The sequence below is a fragment of the Hippichthys cyanospilos genome, chromosome 6 (assembly GCF_059441005.1).
Source record: "Hippichthys cyanospilos isolate Australia breed blue-spotted pipefish chromosome 6, RoL_Hcya_1.0, whole genome shotgun sequence".
NCBI classification, from domain to species: Eukaryota; Metazoa; Chordata; class Actinopteri; order Syngnathiformes; family Syngnathidae; genus Hippichthys; species Hippichthys cyanospilos.
Genome location: NC_142374.1, coordinates 13,028,457 through 13,051,122, shown reverse-complemented (window position 1 = coordinate 13,051,122; position 22,666 = coordinate 13,028,457). Strand labels below are relative to the sequence as shown.

The 22,666-nt window shown below is 44.4% G+C and overlaps 1 protein-coding gene, 1 long non-coding RNA gene and 1 pseudogene across 6 annotated transcripts in view; 1 reads left to right on the top strand and 2 right to left on the bottom strand.

The window, feature by feature from the left end:
* Positions 1-2,328, bottom strand: part of LOC148422240 (uncharacterized) — a 7,448-nt pseudogene extending 5,120 nt beyond the window's left edge. The window contains exons 1-6 of the transcript XR_015865859.1: positions 2,133-2,328; positions 1,938-2,062; positions 1,545-1,731; positions 1,400-1,462; positions 1,148-1,264; positions 79-192 (exon numbers count right to left, since the gene is read on the bottom strand). The product of XR_015865859.1 is annotated as an uncharacterized LOC148422240 (transcript). The remainder of the gene's footprint in view (positions 1-78; positions 193-1,147; positions 1,265-1,399; positions 1,463-1,544; positions 1,732-1,937; positions 2,063-2,132) is intronic.
* Positions 2,240-7,672, top strand: LOC148422239 (uncharacterized). 2 transcript variants are annotated; one of them, XR_015865860.1, is made up of 3 exons: positions 2,240-5,796; positions 6,808-6,863; positions 6,975-7,672. It is a non-coding gene; the product is annotated as an uncharacterized LOC148422239 (long non-coding RNA). The 2 variants fall into 2 exon arrangements; XR_015865861.1 differs by lacking the exon at positions 6,975-7,672 and having other exon boundaries at positions 2,240-5,490; positions 5,570-5,796; positions 6,808-6,965.
* Positions 2,470-22,666, bottom strand: spg11 (SPG11 vesicle trafficking associated, spatacsin). Of its 3 annotated transcripts, none has more exons than XM_088416751.1 (40): positions 22,382-22,666; positions 21,712-21,899; positions 21,396-21,623; positions 20,387-20,588; positions 20,184-20,321; positions 19,730-20,106; positions 18,643-18,788; positions 18,466-18,562; positions 18,165-18,320; positions 17,922-18,085; positions 17,562-17,738; positions 17,424-17,495; positions 16,288-16,415; positions 16,028-16,212; positions 15,615-15,810; positions 15,240-15,434; positions 14,910-15,016; positions 14,270-14,415; positions 13,872-14,039; positions 12,859-12,925; positions 12,620-12,782; positions 12,330-12,538; positions 12,155-12,263; positions 11,922-12,081; positions 11,611-11,841; positions 11,327-11,533; positions 10,996-11,103; positions 10,706-10,871; positions 10,404-10,618; positions 9,235-9,958; positions 8,026-8,174; positions 6,972-7,176; positions 6,747-6,881; positions 6,206-6,339; positions 5,856-5,975; positions 5,608-5,776; positions 4,606-4,682; positions 4,373-4,528; positions 4,139-4,290; positions 2,470-3,889 (listed from the first exon to the last, which is right to left on the bottom strand). In XM_088416751.1, the coding sequence occupies exons 1-40, from the start codon at positions 22,588-22,590 to the stop codon at positions 3,712-3,714; spliced, it is 7,113 nt and encodes a 2,370-aa protein (XP_088272877.1). In that variant the 5' UTR covers positions 22,591-22,666; the 3' UTR covers positions 2,470-3,711. The 3 variants fall into 3 exon arrangements, with proteins under 3 accessions (XP_088272877.1, XP_088272878.1, XP_088272879.1); XM_088416752.1 differs by having other exon boundaries at positions 13,872-14,036; XM_088416753.1 differs by lacking the exons at positions 2,470-3,889; positions 4,139-4,290; positions 4,373-4,528; positions 4,606-4,682; positions 5,608-5,776 and having other exon boundaries at positions 5,930-6,064.

Below are 22,666 nucleotides of genomic sequence, written 5' to 3'. Positions count from 1 at the left end.
CCTATTTTTTGGGGGTGAATGCAACAAAATTTTCAATAGTTTTGATAACGTTAATGGTACGCTCTGGGAGCTCCTTACCATGACTCTGTGGACTCTGCTCTGCACAAAATCCACATTCATCTCCCACTGAAGAGGGAGCAGCAGCCACATGCCTGAATGAGGATCCCAGAACCGGCACACATTCACCCTCTCCTGTCAGAGTCAGCCAAATATACAGCAACGTTTCATTTATTAGTTTTACTGTAGAACATGCCCTACTGGCAAATATGCATCTTGGGAGCACTTTGGGCAATCGGCATTTAAGTGCATAATTAATCTGTAGAACTGGTGTTATGAGTTGTGGTTTCCGCAGGAATGGGTGTTGTTGTGTGTGGTCTCTTTGACACACAGATCTTTTGTTAGATCTTCAGTTCATATGAATGTCAGTAAAACCCCCCCTTTTTGGTTTCTTCATTCTTCACTCTCCACCTCCGACATTCGTGATCGCTACAATGATATTTTTGTTGTTGTTATTGTTTCATCGTGGCGGTCAACTTTGGAACAAAGTCATGGAGGGGGCGCGGGAACCACACGGTTTGAGGCGCGGCTTCAGTCAACAAAACGATTCACTTCCTGGTTAGAAATATCAGTACCTCAAAAAGCAATATTTGAGAAGAAATTTAATCGTCAATGTGCCAAATGTAATTTATATGCACATAGTTAACTATGAAAATTTTAATGGTATGGTCCCTTTAAAAATGTACTTTTGTTCAAAAGAAGAATGGCGGCATTCAACGCTTGACTTTCTTTAAATAAAATTCAAAGTAGTTAACTTTTCATTGCTAACTATGAAAAGTTAAAATATTTGGTATGGTCCCATTAAAAATGTACTTCTTTGTTCAAAAGAAGAATGACGACATTCCACTCTTGATTTTCTTTAAATCAAATCTGAGGTCCAACAGCTGCCTGTTACTTGCTGGTACAGTATGTACAAGTGATAATGCATGCAAAGACTGAAAGCAACGGCAAAAAAACTGTGCAAAGTCTGATCCAGAATAAGCACAGGAAAACGATGCATGGATGGAAACACCAAACATCTGACCTGCTAGCAGATTATGTAAGGTTTTGGAGCTGAGCTTAAACCATGTGACCTGGTGGAGGCCTTCACCTCAAACATGTAGGTCATCACGTTTCCTTTTCCTGGGATGAAGATGCTGCCTGTACGGTCGTCCTCACCCACCGCTGCCACCTGTTGGACGCTGGCGACCGGCGGCTGGGCGGAGACCTAAGATGTACACGGTTTAAAAAGGGGGTGTGGATCCTCAACGGTCACACACTGAAATTTATGGTTGATTGGTCAAAAGACAGGAAACGTTATATGATCGTTGCAGACAGGAAGTGAGATGATAATGACCCGCACCTCCTGATTGGGGTTGATGAAGCGTCCCATGTCGTACCATTCCTTGGGGAAAGGCTGCAGCTTCTGCTCGAGAAAGTTTGGAGTCGCACGATTACAACCACCACGCTGATACAAGCTCGATCAGACGTTTTGTTTGTTGGGGTACCTGCGCCTCGTCCACGTAGACCCTGTTCCCGTGGTGCTCAAAGCAGCTGTACAAAGTTCCATCGTTGTGAAGAAAACTCTCAAAGTTCACTGACACTTCCTCTCCCTCACTGGCCACTTCCTGTTTAGAACATAGGCGAAGTCAATACTGTATCTTACAAAATGTTTTATGTTCCATGTTCTGTTGTCTATCTCAGGGGGCGGCCATTTTGCCACTTTCTGTCAACTGTTGTGGATGTACCTGCCTAATACCTATTCAATAAATGCAATAATAATCTGAAGATTGCGTTCGGCTTTTTGGAGCCGCTTAGAGAACATGTATTTTTGACTTGACTCCTTTTAAAGCATGTTAACCAAGGGATTAGCAGAGATCCCCCAGCAAAGGCTTCAAAACCAAAATATGCTCACTGTCACAACGGGTTTGACAACACTTGATGTTGCCTCATCTTCATCTTCCTCTTTGGAGTGTGCCACGTCGCTAGTGACGGACAGAACGTCCATCGCATGTCCTTCATCAAGCTGTGAACAAGCGGACAGCAAATATCACAACTATCTTGACGAAATCACTTCCAGCACACAAACATCAAACATATTGTACCGGCAAGGTTTCTCCACTCAAGATTGCAGGTGTGGGTGTCCGGACTACAGGGGTGGGACTCCGCGCCACAGGGGTGGGGGTACCAACCACAGGAGTGGGGCTCTGGACCCGGTCGGGTTGCTCATCGTCCAACTGGCCCAGACGAGATTCCTCATTGGTGGTGGCAGATGCGCCGCTTCCCATCTCAACGCTTAAACGAGCACAGAGACTCTGGAAGAGTGTCGAAGACAGGTGAGAAGACGAAACCCGACACATGTGACACCCGAGTTATTAATGAGGTTCTCGCACGCTTCAACACGCCCAAAGAAGATGACACCTGACTTTGGAGTGAGTCAGCATTTAGAGCCATGTGCAAATTTATTTGAAAGAAAAAAAGCTGTATCGAAATAATGTATGTCATAATGTATAAACATTACGAACAACTTGGCGCGGCACCTCATTGTTTCGTTTCTCCATGTTCATGGTAGTGTTATGTAATTACATCAGATACCATAGCATACAACATGATGTCCTTTAGTGATGTTACATAGTGATACCTTGAAACACTTTTGAGAGGCTGAGGTTAGTTTTTCAATTGTATTTACATGAATTTCATCGAGGAAAGACACATACTTGAAGGCACAGAGGGAGGAGTGGAAGAAAGCTAAAACACCAGCTAAAGAAGTTAAAATCTTAAGTTAGGCAGCTTGATTCATGAAGATTGAAAAGGTTCTCTTGGTGAGACAGCAAGGTAAACACGGAAATAAAACAAACTTTTAAAGTTTAGTTTTGAATGATTTCTTTAAATTATTTTTTGTTATTACTGTATATATTAATCAGTCAATCAAATTTTATTTGTATAGCCATTAATCACCAAAGTCTCAAAGGGCTTCACAGATGAAAAGAGGTCATGTCGAGACTTCTTTCGAAAAAAGAAGTCATACAGAGACATCTTTTCGGTGTAAGGTACACAACAGCATCCCCTGTAAAAGCTCCCAGAAGGGGAAGGAGAGACTCAAAAACCCCATTTTGGGGACAATCAGGAACCTTCAGAAGGGACCACAGATGGGGGGAGCCCCCTTCCAGGCCCACATGTTGAAGTGGATGCTGCATGTACCAAATACAAATAGATAAACATTACGGACAAATACAGGTAAACAATATAGATTACAGAAAACATTGTGCTATATAGTGCAATGATGACTTGACAGCAGGCAAAGCCATTGGGCAGGAACCTTCCCACAGTCCAACCAAGTGGACCGCAGACTGTCGATCTCTTGACCCGCGATGGTCGATCAGCGCAGGGCCAAATGGGGGCGGTCAAGTCAGCCTTCGCCATTTAGCTAGCCCCCTCTCCGAGCCGGGAGAAGGGGGCTTACAGTATACATAGAGTATTATTATACAGTACAATAATTTACAGTTCTATTTTTCATCATAAAAAACACATTACAAAAATTGTTTTTGAGGCACGGAAAACGATTAATGCCGTTTCCATAGTAAAACATTTCATTTGCAATTCGTGTGGTATTGAAATACTGTATAGACACTGTCACAACATTAAGCCCCTTCTTCTAGTCTCTGCGTTAGCATGTCAATGTGCACCAATGGCGTCGTTGAGGTAGCTGGAGGCGGCTGCATCCTGCAGCAGCATCTTGGTGACATCATCGAGTTGACGTTGATACGCCAGGCGGTAACGCAGGTAAATGTCGTCACAGTATGTCAGTAGGCGACGCACATTTGCCGTGACGCCGCTGGGGGCGCTATCCAGCCTGCAACACAAGACGGAGATAGCATACCCTAGTCTTCCTGCCTTGCCATGACTGATCAGTAAACACAGCAAGACAGGTTAAAAAAAAAAAAAAAAAAAGTAAATACTGAACAGGAAATAGAAACATGGCAAGGCAGAAAATATAAACATTACAAGACACAAAATAAAGACTTGATTACACAAGAAGTAAAACTATTGTAAGGAAAACGGAAATATAGAATTTAGGGGTCAAAGTTTCATGATGACTCACTTCTTAAAAATATCTTCAAAGAGGCCAGAGGTCAAGGGACGGAGTCTCTTAAGCTCATCTAGGTAAGCAAAGTCGGCGTTAAGGACAACCTTCTGGTAGACCAGCTCCGCCCAGTCCGGACTGTAGCCATATGCTTCCGACAACACCAACACCTCGAATGTGTGACATCATCATTAACACCGTCATCTTCATCAATACTTCACGTCATGTGACATCATGGTAATGGTCACCCACCTGGTAGCACCTGGGCAAGGCCATGGCGGCGTCCATCAGGTCAGCAGGTTGCAGGTTGACCAAGCGGAGGGAGGATCCTTGATTGAGGAAGTGCAGCTGAAGCGTGACCAACTTGGCCAATCGCACGCAGCGACTCGCTTGATGCACGCACGAGTCCTGTCACACAGTCGAGTAGACGGTCAACATGGACTGTCAAGCGGACAGGAAATTGGCAAAAGGTGAGTTGTGACGACCTTGGAGAAGCTCTCCGCCGCATCCTTGAGCAAAGACAAAACCTTAACAAGAGAATTTTTGAGCTCCGGAGACAACACTGCAAAAAAACAAAAAAGTCAGCACATTGGAACTAGTCATTATAAATTTATATTGCGTTGTTATACAAAACATTCTTAGCAAAAACATCTAGAATGTGCCCCCACTTGTTGGAACTCAATGATTAAGTCATTCACTACCATTGCAAATGTACTGTAGGTAGGTGGGCAGCCTCGATTGACATTACCTGCAGTATGAGGCAACCAAATTTTGAATGTCTTGTGACTGAACCCTGAAAACAAGTGAGCCAAGATTTTCAAACCTAATGGAGGAGCTAAGACTGACTCAGGTTGTAGGTGGAACACATGGCAAGTTGCAAAGAGTTGTTTACATACGAAAACTCACAAAAGATAGAAACCTACAAAATGTTATGTGGTCAACAAATGAAAACAGGCTGCAGACTGTTATCAACTCATTAACTCATTCAGTGGCATGGATGAAAATTCTCATCTTTTAAAATAGTAGTAACAATAATAATACAATTCTGGTCAAATACTTTTTTTTTATGGAGAAGAGTTGACACCCTTGACTAATGCTTACATAATATAAGCCAACTGAGCACTGTAGTGATAAATGTGACCATTAGATGGCAATGTTTCCACTTACAACACAGCTATTACCCGCATAAATTCTATCTGAAGAATGGAAGTCAATCTTTCACATGGCAGGACCCATGTTTACATTGACATAGCACACAATATTCTGTTGGCTTTGAAAGGTGTGGAATATACTGGCCCTCTAGAGGTTTCCTTCCAATAACGCTTGGCACTGAAAGAGTTAAAACTAGCTGGTGGCAGGATGGTTGGCAGGTATGTGCTGTCGCAAAATTATATAATAGGCAGGATCAATTCCTTGCGGTAAGGCTCGTCATTTGTTGCCATTTGATAGGGGAGCGCGGGGGTGTCGCATCGTCATCAACTTCTCACCCCACGCCTGAGACTGGATGATCTTGAGCTGCGTCCTGGCGGCCATCTCGTGATTCTCGCCGATCTCCCGCCTCATGCTGAAACACAGCGCCACCATATTGTGCTTCTCGCTGTCAGCGGGCAGGCAGCGCTTGATGTAGTCCAACAGCGCCGTCTTCAGGCTTGAGCTCTGAGGGAGGCCAAGCTCAGGTGAGACCACAGTTTGTGTTCTATTTGTACGTGTGCGTGTGAGTCGGCGTGAGTTCCACCTGTCCTCTGTCCATGTCAATTTTCTTTCTGAGTAGCATCTCAAAACGATGGTTCTGATGCAGCAGGTCAAACACATACGTCATCTCGTTGTATCTGCCGATTCCCGTCAGTACACGTACCTGAAGGCATCATAGCTTACCTCCATATCTGCATTTCATTCATCTTTAATAGCGGTGCAATAATCAGACTTGGGCTGCTAGTTCAATGTCTACAAAGATGTTAGAAATACCAGCGTCTGTGGTGTGTTCAATGTCTCAAACGTCAATGAGACAATCAAATCTCTTTGTGCAAGGATTAAAACGGCAACATGTTCATAGGCACTGGGAAAGAAAGCGATGTCCCCGCTCACCAAGAGGCCGTAGTGTTCGCCAGGGGCCAAGTAAGCGTGGCTTAAGTGTCTGGCGGCCTGCAGTACTCGGACGATTCCTTCCATGTTGCATGTCACGCTGAAGCAGTCGTGAGCGACGATTAGCAACTCCACAACTATACAACAACGATAACATGAGTAACTGGGACACAAGTGAAAGTCTTAAATGTGTGTTTATGTGCTTATGAACATATATAAATATGTTAAGTGTGTACATGCAGATGCGTGTGTGAGTTTGTGTATCTTATCTACGCATGCGTAATAAGTAAACCTATGTGTGTGTGGAGGTAACGTACTCCGAAATGTGTCCATTTGGAAGTAACCAGTAACGACCATATAATGCATGTAATCAGTAAAGCGGGGTTTAATTTTCAAACAAGTAATCCACAAAGTAAGTTACTTTTTCAAGGTAACGATGACAACAGTGGTTGTAACTGTGCGTGTGTGCGTGTAACCACGCATTTGTATTGCATGTGCATACGTGTAATCATTGTGTATGTATGCCTGTGCGTGTTTGTCATACTGCAGCTGAGCTCCCTGAGTGGAACGCATTTCAGCTTCTCCAAAACTTTGACTCCCACCAGGTTGGGATCCTCACACAAAGTGATCAGCTGGACCAGCGAATCTCGACCCTCGGACGGTCGGACCACATGTCTCTCTGCACAGGCGCAAACAAACACACTTTGTCAAATGCATCTACAGAACCAGGCTGTGCTGTAAAATCATCACTCCGTTGCTCTCCTCCTACCAGCTTGCATTTGGTGCGCGTGCTCCTGTTTGGCGCGCACCAGTGTGGCCGCAACCAACTCGGCTACGACGTCGGCGGAGAAACTTTGAGCTCGGATGAACATTTGAGCGTTCCGGAAGCGTTCGGGATGATCGCATAGCAGTAGTTTCTCAAGAATGCTGCTCGGATCCTCGCTGCTCATCTGACTGAAGGGACATTGCAGCTCCTGTCAATACACAAACACAAAAACACACACACAAATAATGTAAATGGGCTGATGACCGGGTTGACGGTTTACTGTGGTGATAAAAACTCAAGGTATTTAAGATAGGTGCTCATTTTTGATCAAAAACAAACATGTGCGCATGCTAGTCAAACAAACTTGCTTTCTGTATAACTTTAGTTATTTTCGTTATTTTGAAACTATTATTTATAACATTTTAGAGGATTTTTATTGAGTATAGTGTGCCTCACAATGGACATTCATGAAAGCGTGGCACAGTTCGGTGGTACAGTATGACTACTGCTTGCAGAGTTGACTCAACAAGCCAGGAGTCTAAATAAAATAGTCTTTTTTGTTAACCTTCTTAGCATGCATGGAGTAAAAGGAGGAGGTCTTTGTCTTAAAATCTTAGTGTATTTGTTTATTTATGTATTTATTTGTACTAAACACGGTACCAAATATTCAATGTTTTGTTTAAAAATAAAACAGATGCGTTAAATGGACTAAAAGTTTTATACGGTGACACCAAGATATTTTTTGCTCAAAGTTATCATACCCCACTGTCCCCCACTCAAAGCCAAGTTCTAATTATCCAAGGACTTGTAATATCAAGTCCTGTAAGATTAACTAATACAGTCAAAATCTGATTTTGGCCCATGCCTACTGGATATGCAGGAATATAAATATGTGGACTCAAAAATGCACAAATAAACAGGTCTTAGACTAAGTAAGGAGAGGGACTTCAGGGTGGTGGTCTTGTCATTAAGAGGCCATTCAAACACATTTTCACATGCCCAAGAGTAAAAGGCCATTACATTGATTGATTGACGGATGGATGCCGTCGGCATTTACCTTAGAGAGCTGATAGAGGCTGATAACTTGTTTGCAATAGTTGTAACCATGGCAACACTGTTCGGCCATCTTCTGCAACTGCACGGCGACGTCGTCTTCAGGAAGAGGTGGAAGCATCACGAACGACGACAAGCTGCTGACAGATGGTGCTGACAAAACAAAAGTACATTTTGATAATGATCACTTACTGACGACGCTTACATGCCAAGCACACCGAGCGACACACACAAACTTGGTGGACTTGAAAAATGTCCAACTTAGTCAACAACTGACCCTTCTCAAACTCCCAGGTGCTCTTAATGCAGTCAGTACAAAAGACTGCCATGGACATGAAAAATCCATCTTTACTGGGCAGGCAATCACTACATTAATGGTACGGACCATTTGAACTACTGTCCGACTCAAGTTGGTAACTTGTTGTGGACAGTCAACATCTTATTAAAACAGGTTGCAGGTAGGCAACAACTCATCTAAATCCATCGCGGACAATTATGAAGTCATGACAACTATTAAAAACTGTTTACAAACATGTCAACAACTCATGAAGTCAGGAAAACTAGTTGCAGAACGTCAAGCGAGCAGCACACCTTGTTTACGGGTGATAAACTGTCCTAGTCGTCCGAAAAAATGTTGACGCAAAATTTTTCTCCTCCAGAAAATGTCATACCAGACATTTCCAGGCCACATAAACATCCAAAATAGTCTATCTTAAAGCAGTCATTGCCTATTCACCGTCTACCAACGGTGGCATCGGATTACCCTATTATTCAGTAGAAAATGTGTTAGGATAATCATTTCTAAATTGATTTGAAAAGACAGCCCTAAAAAACAAAGAATGAAAACCATTTGCTGATAGTCAACAACTCATGAGAACTAGTTATAGACAATCATTACAGGTCATCAATAAGAAAGTTAGCAACTCCATAACTAGTTATGGATGTTCAATAACTAATGAAAAATGTCAAATCCATCCAATTCTTGCCTCCCTCTGGGCTGTCTGTTTGACATTCACCCATCCGAAGTGCCCAGATGTTTGACAACACAAACCCAAACACAAACTTAACTTGTTGTGGAAAGTACATGACTCATGAAAACTAGTTGCAAGTGGTCAACAACTAACAGTAGTTGCAAAAAATCGTTAACGCATGAAACCTAGCTACAGGTAGTGAGCAATTAATGAAAACTAATTGTAGGCAGTGTATTCCTCACAGGCGTGTAGGAGCCTCCTGGGCGTCGCTTCGGGCTCGTCTGACACTTGGGGTGCGACTTCTCCGGATGCCAGGCCTCGGCAACGCAGGAGCAGCCAGAGATCGGGATGATAGAGCGAAAAGTATCGACAGGCGCGGCTGACTTCATGGACGCTGCCCATGTCCAACGCGACGTCCAGAAGTAATGCTAGCGTGGTCTTCTCCGCTGGTCCAAGGAGCGGATCTACGTCCAGATGCTCTTCGGCCGGACCGGGAAGTCCTTCTAGGCTGAGGAGCGTGTCTGCGCGGAGCGCCGGAATGTTGCAGAATGAAAATTCCTTCATGAGGAGGTCGTACGTGTTGACGTCCGGCGGAAGAAGGTTGAAGACGCTCTCCCTTTGGATAGAAACCACCAGGTCATGCTGTCGGACACGGCCCAGCCACATCTTCTTCTCAAGGCTCTCTATCTGCTCTACGGGAGCCGGGCGGCACAGTGACAGCCAGTGGGCGGCAACGGCGAGCAACAGGCAGCCCTCTCGTACGGCCAGCAGTTCCGACTGAAACTCGGAGGCCGCCGCCGATTCGGAGAGCGCCGAGTCCACCTGAGACAGGAAGAAGCGGGAAGCAGAGTCGGGATCCACATGCTCCTCTTCAAGTTGTTGGTGGCACTTCCTCCAAAAGCAAACTCGACTCTCCAGCCGGGACCACTGACGCTTGGAACGCTGAAGCTCTAACTCCTGGACCAGCTTCATAGACAGACAAAGTAGGAAGAGCTTTAAAAGGAAAACCGCACACGGGAAGCGGATACATGGCTTGACAGGAAGTAGAAACGTGACTAAATCAAAAGAGGTTAATGCAGGAACAACATCATCTTGAAAAAGGAACTTGATTACTTGTTTGAAAAAGTAACTTGCTGAGAATTTTGGACTATAAGCCACAACGATTTATCTGCAGTTTTATTCACCAGTAAAGCAAATGTGTGTATCAGTTCAACGAACCACTATGAAATGTAGGATGTAGGAATATGATTAAACAGGAAGTAGAAATGGCAAGGCAGGAAGTAAAAACATCTATCATCAAGAAGTAAAAATGGGGCACGGCAGAAGCAACATGGCAACTCACTATGTTGGTATAAGATTCAACAATAAGTATGAAGATGAGCAGACAGGAAGTGTGCGCCCAAGATTTCACCTGACACATGAGCAGCCGTTGTACAGGAAGTTGTGCGAGAGTAGCGACGCTTCGTGCTTGTGCGTAGAAACCGCTAGCCTGCAGGGCATCTACAGTAGCCTGGAACTCTTCCTGTTGGACAGAGGACGAATTACACTGCAGCAACCTGGGAGACACGCACATTCCTGTTCCCTGCAGGAGGTCACTCAGCTGACTCAGCTTCTTGAAGTCTGGACCTACACACACATATATAAAGTCCACAAATTGTGTCCATGAGCTCCTCCTCTATATTTTGCGCCACGTTGTCTCAAGTGTCTACTCACCGTTGTCCTTGCTCATCACGTCGCTGTATGCCAAGACCTGCAGGAGGCGCCGCTGCTCATAGTGTGAGCACATACGCTGACACAAGAGCAAGAGCAAAAACCATGCCTCGCTACACAACCACTGCAGCGGCACTCCACTGGGGGGCGGCTCGCCGCTGATGCTCAGCTGAAGAAGATAATCGGGAACAGTGATAGGCAAGGGTGGGGAGACAAAGATGAGAATAAAGCTGAGATGAAGAGAAAGAAGAATGCTGCTGTCATATTGATATGTGCATGTGTCGTTTACTGACATTGGTGATGCTGGTGTGGAAGTTTTGGAGTTTGATTTTCGCTTTGCTGAAGTTCTTGTGGTCGCAGGAGAGCAGGAACATGCTGAGCACATCCAGCAGCGGGCAGTCCTAGAAGTGCAAAAATAACAAAACATAACCATCAGAACCGGACACCCAATCCATGATTGCAAGCAGAGTGTCAATAATTTACAAAAGACAAGTGTCGTTTGGAATTGTTTGCATCATAAATGCATCAAAAATACCAAAAGCAACAACATGCAAATGCAAGCAAAGACTCACGCACGCACAAAATTTGGTAACAGTCACGACGTAAGACAGTAGCAGTGATCACCCTCATAAAGAGCTGAAACCCCCGCAAGAGTATCTGGGCTCCAATCAGACCCCGGCCTAGGAAGGTCCGGTAGATGATAGACAGGTGGTGCAGGGTCCATGGGTGGGGATGGGGGTCATCTGACAGACGCGTGGCGACTTCCTGGGCAGCCATGTCGTCGATGACGGTGAGAAGCCACACGCACAGGCACGACACAAGCTCTGCCTCCTGACCATTAACACACACTTGCTGAATGATGCAGCTAACACGGTGTGAGATTTGACAGAAGGCGAGACTAAGATCACCTGTTGACAGGCAGCCAGCACGGCCAGCGAGGGGCTGCGATGCTTCAGCGCTTCTTTCAGCAGATACCTGCTAGAATCCGCCTCCTCCTGGCTCCGCAGAAGCACTTGGAAGAGGTCCCCGGGGGTCGCCGGGCCCCCTGAGGTCTTCCCAGTGAACAACTTCAACTCGCCAAATGCCAAGTGAAGGTGTTCCTGGAGGGCGGGGCCAAACTGGAACAGCAGGGAGTCAACCTGGACGCACGGGAATTAGAATATGCTCAGACGGGTAGAAAATAATGAGGCAGGAAGTCGAAACATGGTGGGCATGTGACCTGCTGTGATGTGAAGCGATGAAGTTGCACAAACAATAGGAAGTTCAGGAAATGTCCATCATGTGCACAGTGGGTGGGATAAGCGCAGCTCAGTGGAAGTCCGTGAAGACGACAAAACTCCACTGGCAATGCCCACTCTTGAGCAGCTTCCCATGAACTCCTGGCAAGAAAAAAATTAACATGATGATAATGATGAAGGTAAAGGTGACCTTGATGATGATTAAGATGCCCACCTGTTGACATCTTTGACTTCCATGCTGTCAGTCACGGCAGATTCCAGGTAACCGATCAACTCTTCCTTTACTCCTGGCTCCGCCTCCACCAAGTTGACACCTTTCGCCACTAGACATGAGATACTGTGTATTTATGTGTCTGTGTGTGTGTTTGAGAGAGAAAAAGTATTTTTACCAAGAGTGGGCAGAGGCTGCGTGTGTGCACAGCGCGTGCGCTCAAGTTTCCAGTGCGTCCAGATAGTGTTGAGGACTTTAACATCGACTCTGATTAGGAGGCTGTTGAGTCCGAGAAGCTCACAGAAACAAACCACAGCCGCCGCCACGGACGCCAGATTGAAATTCTGCACTGCCAAAATGTGTACCTGCTGCTGAGCTTGCTGCAAACTATTACACACACACATACAAGCACAAAAGTACTCATGTTCAAAGCCTGATCTCAGTGACTGAGTGCGGTCCACTTCTCACATTTTCCCGACGTGGTGGCAGCCAATCAGCTGCTGCAGCAGGAAGGTGGCAAAGGCGAAAGCAGGTCGGCCATGTTGTAGGTAGTAGAGGAAGTCCAAACGCTCTATCAGGGCAAAAGAGTCCACCAGGTGTGGGCTGGAGAAGTGAGGCAGCTCTGTTGTTTCTATGACAACGGGAAGACTGAAAGTCAGTTGGCAGTCATGCGATCGGGCATCGTATGTATGTGTCCATCAACGTACCGATGGAGTTCAGTGAGTTTCCCGCCTGCCAGCCAAACAGCCGGCACGGGTCCAGAGGATGCAGTGCCTGGAAAATGGCAAGAAGCAGAAAGGGTCCCCAACTAAGCTTCAGTAAAAATGGTTCCATTTGAATCTGTTTTGCAGCCGTTTAAAAAAATATATGTCCTGAATATAACGTGTACAACTGAAACTTGTACTTACATAATTTTTCCACAGTGACTGTACTACTATTTATTCTATTCAGGCTTAATGCCCCTCTGATCAATCTTGATATGTACTTTTTATACAAAAGTGGTGACAGGATGTAATATCATAATTTCAAGAGCAATCAATCCTACAAATGATATATTTTATGAATGTTTTTAGGAGCCACATTAGCCTTTTATTTGCAATAGTGTTCATTTTATTCGCAAATTATATATTGTATGAATGTTTTTAGGGGCCACACTTGCCCTTTATTAGCACTTGTATTGATTTTATCGAGCGCTAAAAATGTCTGAGTAGCATCAGTTCCTTATTAGCGCTATTTACTTAGGGCTGTAAAGTAACTGAAAATCAAATGATGGGTGGATGATTAGGGTAATTTAATAAATAATTGCATCCCTATTTCTGTCTCAAGGTGTTTTGTTTTACTGGAAATGGCAAACCGTGGCAAAAAGGCTTTACTGTATTTTATACATATAAATATTTTTGTTGATACTCTATCAACAGCATACAAGTATTATAAACAGATCATTTAATTAGACAAATTGCCCCATCTTATGATCAGGTTGGGAGTCTATTATTTTTAACTCGCTGATGGGTGAAATCCTGATTGAGTAGACTCTAATTTACTGCAAAATTTTTTCTTCGCCTGACACTGCCTTACACAATGTCCACGACCTCAAAAAAAAAAAAAAAAGTGTGCTCCATTCGTTTACCAAACTTTCCAGGAAAGACAACAATATTATTAGTTTGTATTTTGTGTACACATTATACCCACTTCATGACTTCATTTTTTTTCCCTGGCTAACCTGTAAAAGGTGGTAAACCGATACATCTGTGAAAGGGCCTGTCCCTCGAGGTCCTGCCGGGAACAGCGCTGCCTTCAGTTTGGGGTATGCCTTCAATGCCATCTTCATCAGTTGAGGGTCCACAGAGAACTCGCCCTGGGACCGACTTTCACCCTGGACCACCACCTGCTGAACAGGATGTAGACGACAACTCTGTGAATTGGGTGAAGGATAAAATGGGTATATATGTTAGAGTGCAATGTGGTACAAAAGGTCAATCTGAAAGGCACACAAAAAGGCCAACAGTAGAGTAAAAGAGGTCCAAGTCACTGTAATAAAGTCTGAAGTCAGTGTGAAATTACAATGGTAAAATCCTGAAATTGATATACACTAAATTGGTTTGAGGCCACAAAGCTGACCTGGTCAATTCCACCAGGGGCAAACATGATGGTAGCGAGGGCGAGAAGGCTGTGACCCTCCAAGAGAAGCGAGTTGAGGGATGGGGGACTTCCTGGTAGAAGAACCTGAGCGCATGTCAAACTGGCCTGGTGGATCAACGCTGGGTCTGAAGGACACACAGGATTGAGGAAAAGAAAATGAGGCATCACCCACATGGCACATGGTCTTTACAGGCCTAGAGGACTGCTGCTCTAGTCTGCATTCAGACTGCCACTAAATGCTTGCATTTTGCTGCTAAAATTGGACAAAGTGCAAGTCAATATTTTCATTAACTCACATGTCTGCGACTACTAATATGTCCGATTTTTTAATTATTATTGAACATTTATTTTTGCTGAGAAGCTTCTGATCCACGCTTCAGTCCGACTGTTGTGGTTGTCCAACTCATTCACTGTCATTGTTGGCTATTTGTTAAAGATCTCTTTTAATTGGGCTGGCAGTGAATGAGCTAAGAACATAGTTCATCATTCATGCAACACACCTGGCACTAGCCTGAGGCCCAGCTCAGGGTAGATTTAAGTCACATATGTTTGAGTAAAGGCCATGATCCATGATGTGAATTAAACTTATATCTCAAGGCATCACTATATGGCATCTCACCTGTCAAGTTAGTGGTGATTTCCTGCATTTTCACCATCATATCTGACCATGGCTGTGAGTGAGTCAGGCCTCCACTGGACAGGACAGGACAGTTCCTGGGAGTCAACCTGCCCAAGAACAACATGCTTTGCTTTCCTTCACAGGATAAATACCTACCAACCTTATTTATCACACGGAATATGCTTAGTCAAAACAGCATAAATGCAGTTTCTTAATGCAGTATTATATCCTTTCCCCATCAAGGCAGGGGAAGGGTTCCTAGGGTTTGTGTGCACTAAGCGCACTAAATGAATTCTTACAACATGAACTGTACATTAGGCAAATGCACACCTGTAATGCTCCAGGTAGGTGTAGAGGAGGAATTGCAGTTGGCGCTCCAGACACCAACTGATGACCCGCGAGTGGATGTCAAGGCCAAGATCCCGGCAAATAAGCGGCGATGAAGACATCAGACAGCTACCCTGAGCCACGCGCCACAAAAGCTGATTCAAGTCAGACAGCTCGTCCGGGATGAATATGCCCCGCCTGTGGAAGTGTTATATGGCAATGTGCAAGCTGTACAGATGTCAGTGAATAAGAGGTGACAATTTTAAAGTGTAGATGTCCATTTGCATTCGGTCCAAGTTAGCAAGAAAGAATCAGAAATTAGTATACAACTTCTACAGGTTGTTATAAGTCTAAGGTAGTGGTGACCATGTGTCTTACCTGGCGAGCACGTCCAGGATTTCCTCCCTGAGGAAGTGGCTGCTCCGCGTGTTGTCGTTGACCACTTCCGCCGTCAACTTTGGCCATCGGGGATCACCAGAGGCCACGTCGCTCTTCATCCAGGCCAGCAGGGCAGTGTGGTTGTGGAATGAGGTCATGTGACCCCACAGAACCGCACTCTCACACCAGTTCAACTCTTAAGATCACATCAAGGACGTAGATTGAGAACATACACAACTATGGACAGTACATCTCGTCAATTAACCAAATGTGCTAACATGCAAACTTCACAGAGAAAGGCCATATCCCCATGTGGAACCCTGATCCTTTATACTGTGAAGCATACCTATTAACCACTAAATCGCCATGCTACGCCATGAGGGATGTTTCTCAGCCAATCCAAAAAGTCCTACCATCATGCTTGCTTCTAGACAACAAGATGGTCGTCCTGCTGCTTTGCTCCCAGTTCTTCACCCAATCCAGCCTCACTTCCTCCCAAAGTCCTTTCTCTTGCTGCTCTTCTATTTCCTGACCCAGAACTTCATCCAGGAGCTCTCCATCTCCAGCAGCCCCTTCGTGCAGGAGCAGCTGTAGTGATCTAGATGATTGACAAGATGATGTTCCATTTCCAAAACAACTGCAGTCGGCGACCACTCAATAATGGCGTTCTCACCTGCTTTCCAAGGTGCCGTGTGGATAGTGACGAGGCGTAAGAGAGGCCACATGTTCCCCTTTCTTGATGAATGCCACACTGTCTAGCTCCTCCTCGGAAAAGTGACGTCGTCTGCGTAGCTCCTCCACCTGAGGGAGTGACCAATCACAGAATAAGGTGAATTGTACTTCCCAAAGAGCAGTGAGGAAGAAATGTCTTATGGTAGACATGAGCACAAGAAGTAGAGGACAGTGCCAAAGGGTATGAGTCACTATAAAACGTGTATGTCAGTGTGAATATGGTACATGAGTATGGACACGGTGTACGAATCAGTGTTAAAGGGTATATGACATGCCAGTGCGAAAGACATATAAGGCAGTAGGGTATGAATTTATTACAGTTCAAAAGGAGCAAAAGTTACAGTGAAATCGTCCAGGTCAACCTAAAAGGAATAGAAGTGACATTTGATGCGACATTTTATGTTAAAGTGTATATGACAGTGTGAAAGGCTACAAGTCAGTGTGAAATGAGTACATGTCGGAGTAAAGAAATGTAAGTCATTATAATAGGTGTGTAAAAGTCAGTGTGAAAAGGTTAATGTCAGTGAGAAAGGAGTGAAGTATACGGGGGTATGGGAGGAGCTTATTACAGTTTAAAAGGGGCGTAAGTTAGTGTAAATTGCACAAGTCAATGTGAAAGGAATACAAGTCATTGTAACAGGCGTGAAAGTCAGTGTGAAAGGGTATACAATAGCGTGAAAGGCTACAATTCAATGTGAAATGGGCATATGTCAGTATAAAAGGGATACAAGGAATTATAATAGATAGGGTTAGGGCAGGGGTGGCCAAGTCCCAAAGACCGGACTTGGGCACCCCAGGGATAGGGTTAGTGTGAAAGGGTATATGGCAGTGTAAATGGGTCTAAGTTGGCACGGGTGCAGGCCCATATAAAAATGATACAAGTTATTATGATAGATGTGTAAAAGTCGGTGTGAAAGAGTAAGGGACAATAAGAGGGATATAAGTCAGTATGGAATGAGACATGTCAGTGTCAAAGGCTTGTAAAACATGGTAAAAGGCTTGAATGTCAGCATGAAAAGTTACAAGTTAATATGAAGGTCGCCCATGTGAGCACATGAAAGGACATAAACAACTGACCACAAAGTCCCTGAGGTCACTGTCTTGTGTGTAGATGCAGATGCGATGTAGTTCCTTCTTCACATTGAAACCCTGGAAAAACAAGGTGGAAGTCATTGGAGTCAGAGCAAAAAAAAGAATTCCTGTCCAGACACCCACCATGTTGGTGAGAAGCGAGATAGCGGTCGGCAGATCTCGTTCCTGCAGAGAGGAGAAGACCAGACGCAAGCCTGTTGCCCTGAAGGCCGGCAGACGCCCTTCAGGAAGGCCCTGGCGCCGAAACACTGCCTGTGCTCTGGGGATCTGATTGGTCAGGACGGACAGACGAACTACTTCCTGTAAAAGGGATTGTATAAATCCATATGAAGCAAGTACACATCTATTTCACTACTATATAAGCCAGTATAAAAGTCGTGAATGCCAATATGAAAGGCATTTGTTTCTGTGTGTAATGGGTATAAAGGAGTGAGAAAGAGACGTCCCCTCCTGGTTGGAAAGAAGAATCAAATGAGAAGTTACCTCTGTGGGGAGCCCGTCCCATTCGTCTTTTTCCTCAACAGTAGCTTGAGCTTTGTGATTTTTGGCACCCTCTGCAGGCCATGGATAATTCTTCATGAAGGTCCTGAGCTCTGTCAAATACACGTTCAGAATGTCCACACAGCCACGGACGTCTTCATCCTCATCTACAAAACACACACAGAGACACACTCAGCGCTAATGATAACCTGCATTGCACTAGGTGTGAGAGTGTGGCATCTTTACAGCTCATGTTAATTAGCATGTAGCGTATCTGAGCGTTGACAAAGTTCAGTGTGAGATTGAGCAGCTGCTCCGAGAACTGGCGGCTCTGAGCGTCATTGCGCGATTCACGGATGGCGGCGCACAGCAGGTCTAAGGCGGGACACAAAGTCTGGACGCCTTTGTTGAGAGAAACACAAACAAAAGTCAACATGATTGAAATTTGCGTAACACTGATTTAAAAACATCTGGCAGCAGTCATTGAGTTAAATTTAATTCGAGCAAATATGTTACGTGAGAAAAATGATTAAATGACAGGTCGTACGTTCTGTGAAACTGCTAGTGCTGTGCGTCTTCAGAAGGTCTTCTTTGCTCTTCAAGTAGAAATCAACGGTGTCTAGCTGCCGGTTCTTAACGCCGGCCTGTAAAATGGTAACAACACAGCAGATGGACAACGCGGTCTACGACTAGCAAGATGGGCAGCGCTGACTCCAGCGTTTACCTTCAAAGAGTGGATGGGGATGGAGCAGCGCTCCCATGTGTTGAGGTGACAAAGGGCGTCCACTGTGGCTGCGCTTCCAAACATCATCAAACTGTTCAGAAGCTCCTGCCGTGACACCGAAAACAAAACCTGGAATATTCCCGACTCTGCAGAGGATGGAAATAGAAAAGTTTATTTAATCTGGTTCATGGATTTATCAACTAAGTTGATTATTATTGTTATTAAAATAATCTTTAGTTGCAGCAAAGCATAAGCCGATACCAGATTATGACGGTATGATAAGCTTGAGGAAAAAAATCAGTGTGGTATTCAAATTACATCTCCACTGAGCACAATCTACTGTAAATTTTCAAATAAATAAAATATTTGGGGCACTAAGAAATGTCTACCATGATTAGTGTCATTAAAAAAAATATTTTTTGCATGGAATACAATCTATTTTATTTTTTAAAAAATTCATATTTTGTACATTGAAAAATGTATACCATGTTTGGTTAATTAACATTCTTGATTTTTAATTGTTCTTATAAAGCTATTTTAAGTCCTCCACCTTATTCTACATGCATACCATGTTAAAAAAAAAACAGCAATTGCCATCTAATTATTTTGCCAGGTGGCTTATTGAGTCAACTGTGCAAGCACCTGTGATACTGCATCATTATCTGCACTGTGCTTCCATGAATGCCCATTGTGAGGCACAAATACCAAATTGGTTTTACGAGCAGGAGAATGCGTTTGATCAAAATGTATTTTTTGAAGTCGTGTTTTGAGAGCCATCGTGTATGATCCAAAAAAGGCATGGAGGCCGTTCTTAGCATCATAACTTGATTTCGATTGGTAACGCTTCGTCCAATCATCTTCAAGAAGTGTCAACATCACCAAAATTTAGTGTATTTATTGGTTTAGACACGCATACGTAGCTAATCATCTTTTGCCCTGTTTAAACGCCCCCTTTGTCAGCTCAAGTGAAAAAAGATTACCAGGTAGATAGTATTACCGGTTAAACCTTGACTTTTAAAACCACGGTAAACCATCATCCCGGTTATTGGCCCATGCCTATTTGTAACTTGAGCACCCATTGACTCACTCTTGAGGAGCACCGCGTGATGTTTCTGTCCACACAATTCCACCACTGCCGCCGGGCCTTCCGCCTGGTGGTAGCTCACGTTCCCAGTCGCAAAGTCCCAAAGGACGGACGTCGTCTGCATGTTTCCAGGTGGGGCAAACACCAACATGGCGGAGAAGTTGCAGACGGATAGCAGAGAGGGGACGGACGACTCAGGCACGGCCAAGGTGACGTTTGCTCCTCCTTGACGAACTCTGCTGCAGGCCATGTGCACGGCTGGGTTGGTCCCGTGGCGGGGGAGTGATGAGGTCCAGGAGGTTGCGATGGGTTGGAGCGGCGAGCAAAAGGAATCGTTCTGAGCCGTGTTGTACATGGACGTCAGACGGGAGCCCCAAGACCTAACAGGAGGTGAATAATCTGTTCATTTTGAAGAGAACATTAAAAAATAAATAAATAAATCAGAGAGGAAGTTTACCTGTCAGCATTGAAGTTGAACCCCAGCGCAGCCAGGCTGAAGCTGGCGCTTGCCATTTTGTCCTCGTCCATCTGAAGCGGAGGTCGCAGGGATGGATAAGTGGGTGTGGTCTGACAGAGCAGGTGGTTAGGGTTCTTCCTGGAAGATGATGGTGATGATTATTATAAAAAGATAAAAGAAAACAGCAGATGTTGAGGATGTACCTGAAGTAGCGGTTGAGGTCAATGGCAGCGGCAGCGTTGTTGTGCGTGACGACAACAGCCGTGCTCATGTCAGCCGACACTTCCAGGAGGCGCAATTGTGACCAGGAAGCAGACATCTCTGTCTCCTCCGTCATTTCGGCGTTCAGGTAGGCAGGAATATTAATGAAGGCCAAGAGGACGCCGTCAGTAACATCATAGATGGCTGGACACCCAGTTAAGAAGATTGGACACTATTCTGCTCAATTCTTCCATAATTTAGCTGGAATTAAATTTGCTAGTTGATTTTTGTAGAAATAGTCACTGCCTGTGCTTTTGCAAACTGTGCTCCTCTTTCTTTGCATCAATCTTGTTAGTGTAAGCAGTGTATGTCAACAATTTGGACATGCTTTCAACTCTTTGCAAAAAAAAAAAAGATTAAAACCAAAAAAATTTCTTAGCCTCATTTTGTCACTACAGCAGGCAGTAGTTTTTAGGTTTGGAGTCTAAGTACTGTCTTTGCTAACTTCCCTTAACGTTAGCATGTTAGCATTAAGCTAGTGGACTTTTGTTAATATACGGTTTGGTTCAACATTTTTGGCATTGAAATATAGGTTTGTCTTCTGTGTCAATAACATTTACAGAGAGACAAACAGCTTGAAACAAGCACTTTTCATTTCTCAAAAGGACATTATAGCTTGACAGTCACAGCATGAATATTCATAAGTGAGTGGTTTTCGTTACTGTGTACAATCTTTTTGGATGAGTTTTACTTTATGCTTCTGAACTGCTGTAAATTTAAATATTGTACTGTACAGTGAAGGACATGTCTAGTGTCTTACTATCTCTTATAACAGCTGTTGTTTGTTTGTTTTTAATGGTCATGGCACAACAGCTGAAAAATAGCCTTCTGTAGGTTTTTCTGGTGTTTTCTGAATTTGCACTGTCCCCTCTCAAATAAACCAATAAATCAATCAACAGGTTCTAGACAATACGCTTAAAAGTGTCTTTCAATAATTTATATTGAGGATACAGATCAGTCCGCTTTCACTGAGGGTGAAGGCAAAGTGTTGGCACATGCAACACTGGACTATAGCTGCAGGGCTGCTGTCCACAGGGCTGAGTCGATAGCATCTTAAAGTTTGGGCCACTTCCTGCGCAGGAAACCACTCCAGCTGCAGCAGCCAGATGCCATCCAATAGCATCTGGCAATGACCTGACACAAGCGACAGCGCACGTGCCACCTGTGGGCTACATCCACCTAGAGACAAAACCGCTGACATGTGAAGCGTTACAAAATAAATAACTAACTAAATGATATGGTAAAGTATTGTCAGTTCTGGACCAACCTGAGGACTCATGCTGCTCCTGCAAGAGGCAATGTGCAAGACATTCGCCAACGAGGTGAGCGGAGAGCGCTGTTCCTTTTTCTCTATCTACCTCCAACATTTTCAGCTCACAGTCGGACCTCACGGCCAACAGGCGTGTGGATCCGCCTCCCTCAATGTGACCGCTCACAGTATCCTCCCACATAAAGCTAGGTGAACACACACTTTGTTATGATACACAAATACAATGATTCCATCCAAATGACCTGTGGTCTCCTTTTTACTGAACCCAGTATATAATACTATACTACGATTACAAATAAAGTACTGTACACAATCAAGGAAGTTATTTCACTCTGAAAGCTTCATCCAGCCTAGCTGATTACGACATGGACTGAAAAACACATTGTGAGGATGGCTACCCTGTGAATTTGCTTAATTGTTACGTCACAATAATTAGGAAGTGATGTTATGCTACTTAAGTTTTGTGAAACTAGTAGACGTTTGAGTGTTTAGGATAAACCATGACACCATTACGTTCTGCTGGCCTGGTTCACGTTATATGTTAGCATTAAGATAGATATGTCCTTATTTACCAGAACTGTGAAAAAGTGACATGTAAATCGAGGTGTGCTGCAACATTTATTTTATTTAAAAAGTATTACAATCAATGTAAATGAAATTAACTCACTCCTGGTAGCTTCCATCCAGCGTCAAATGAGCATCCTCTTCGACGGACGGGTCCCACAATACCAGCGTCCCGTCAAGCCCCAGGCAGGCAAGCAAAGCACCGTCGCCAGGAGCGAGCTGTGCCTTGAAGATATCTCTCACCTCTCGCCAATGCTGTTTACCCGGCAGGAGAGCTACCTCGAGGACGGAGGCTGGGGATCTCTGCGCCATCTCCTCCCCCAGAAGACTTCTAATTTATAGAAATGTAGCAGCTGATAAGAAATATTGCTATGGATTCGCAGACCTC

Coding starts and splice junctions, on each gene's coding strand:
- spg11 (XM_088416751.1), bottom strand. CDS start 22,590: ATGGCGCAGAGATCCCCAGCCTCCGTCCTCGAGGTAGCTCTCCTGCCG. Junction 12,783..12,858: donor AAACTCACTGAACTCCATCG/GTACGTTGATGG, acceptor CCGTTGTCATAG/AAACAACAGAGCTGCCTCAC. Junction 11,534..11,610: donor TGCTGGCTGCCTGTCAACAG/GTGATCTTAGTC, acceptor GTTAATGGTCAG/GAGGCAGAGCTTGTGTCGTG.